The 2,063-nt window shown below is 34.2% G+C and overlaps 1 protein-coding gene across 1 annotated transcript in view; it reads left to right on the top strand.

Moving 5' to 3' along the window:
• The window catches only part of TTC27 (tetratricopeptide repeat domain 27), a 393,959-nt gene that overhangs the window by 298,372 nt on the left and 93,524 nt on the right, over positions 1-2,063 (top strand). Inside the window, exon 15 of the mRNA XM_007938793.2 lies at positions 1,577-1,629. Coding sequence (XP_007936984.1) covers positions 1,577-1,629 — 53 coding nt within the window. The remainder of the gene's footprint in view (positions 1-1,576; positions 1,630-2,063) is intronic.

Raw genomic sequence — 2,063 nt, 5'->3', positions numbered from 1 at the left:
TCCTTGGGTTTCCGAGGCAGTATCACTACAGAAGTAGATTGCCCCATCTTCCTTCTGAGGAGTGGCTGGTGGGTTTGAACCGCCAGCCTTCTGATTAGCAGTCAAATGCCTGTTCCGTAGAACTCTTTACTACCTACCCAAGGACCTTACATAGAAATATATGTGCATGTGTATGTATATATAAGGAGCTCTGGTGGTGTAGTGCCTATGGCATTTGACTGTTAACCAGAAGGTTGGTGGTTCAAACCAGCCACTCCACGGAAGGAAGCCTGGGCAATCTGCTTCCCTAAGGATTCACTGCCTTGGAAACCCAGTGAGAGTCACTAGGAGTCAGAATCAACTCGATGGCTGTGAGTTTGGTTTTTGGTTTTTGGCTACTGTCATTGGTGACCTCCAAAACCTCCATTCAGTCACAGCTTCATGGTAGTTGTTCTCTATCAGGCCATCAGGAGTTTTGCTCTGTACAAGTGCAGCTTAGTATTCAACCAAGGATTTAAAGGTCATCTTTTGATATTCCTGAAGTTTATTCTCTGCACCAGAAGGAAGATTGAGCAACCTACTTCTGTAGTGATAACTGCCTCAGAAACCCAAGGAGGGATCACTGTGAGTCAGATCTGACTCTATGGCACTGAGTTTGGTTTTTTATTCTCTGCACAATTCCCTTTTTTTGCTCTTCTATCCCACAAATTCCAGCCACTTTTTCAACCTTGAACTGTAATCTTTTTCTCCTTAGCTCAGCGAGACTTGGCATGCTTTATTTGGTTTCTCCCTCTCTGTACTGCAGACCTGAAAGTATCCCCAGATAGAAGACTAGGTTAATAGTTGAGATACCTCAGCTGTTTCCTTTCTCTCAGAGATCACAATCCTGTAATGTCTGTTGTTCAATCTCTCAAAATCATTTGTTTCCCATATTTTGTTCATATTGTGGGTTTTTATGGTGAGAGATCAACTTAAGTACTAATTTTGCTATGTTTGGAAGTGGAGATCCAGTGACTTAATTTGGGAATCATGTGTGGCACTTGAGAAATATATACTCTATATTTTATAAAGTATGGAACAAAAAGGATAGCAAACCTAATTTATACCACTCTTGTTAGAATTGACATTTATGTAATGACTTTATTTTCATCATTGGGAAGAGGAATAGTTCTACCTTGATTGTAGTATATTTGATGGAATACTTAGTAATATCACTGAAGAATGCATAGTTACTCCTTTATTCTCCTGTCTGATGAATAATAACAATAAATAATGGAAAACAATATTCTGCATTATCTTAGATTTATAATTTATATATTAAAGTACATTATGTTGTAATTTGTGGGACTATTTTATAAATCTGAATTTGGAAATAAAATCCAAATTAGTACTATAATAATTATATCATTTAGTTGACTATTTTTATTACTTTTTTAAATTATAAAAGTTTAATTTTCTCATAAAATTTTAAACATACTTTATTGAAAATTAGGATTGTAGAGCACATACTGGAATAGGAAAATGTGTTGTATTTTTTCATTTTTGTGATTATTTTACCTGAATAAGAATCATCTATAACTGTGTTCTATCATTTCAGAATGCTGAAGCTTGGAACAACTTATCCACTTCCTATATCAGATTAAAACAGAAGTAAGTGCATCAGAAAAATATAAAGAACTTTGCTTCCAAATTACATAAATGAGATTCTCTCCAACTCAGTACTGAAACACTGTACTGTACTTTTTATCTTTTTCCTTTAACCACCTGTATAATTGAGTTAGAAAACCTTAGCATAGCCCTTTAAATTTTAAATCTATATTTTTTAGGACACTTAATATGTAATAAATAAGAAATATTACTTAAAATTTTTATTTGACACTGAAGTTTTATATCCTGACTTTCATTAAATAATGAAAGCAACGATGCTTTAGTTGATTGACTCAATTGATAAATTCTTTTTGATTGCTTGCTGTGCACGAGACTGTATTGAGAAATATAAACATATGTGTCCTTTTTTTTTTTTATTGTGATTTGGGTGAAAATTTACAGAGCAAATTCACTTTCCATACAGCAGTTTACATACA

This window comes from Orycteropus afer, unplaced genomic scaffold (genome assembly GCF_000298275.1).
Source record: "Orycteropus afer afer isolate SDZICR_OR568_19922 unplaced genomic scaffold, OryAfe1.0 scaffold00054, whole genome shotgun sequence".
Lineage (NCBI taxonomy): Eukaryota > Metazoa > Chordata > Mammalia > Tubulidentata > Orycteropodidae > Orycteropus > Orycteropus afer.
This window is presented reverse-complemented; position numbering and strand designations above follow the sequence as displayed.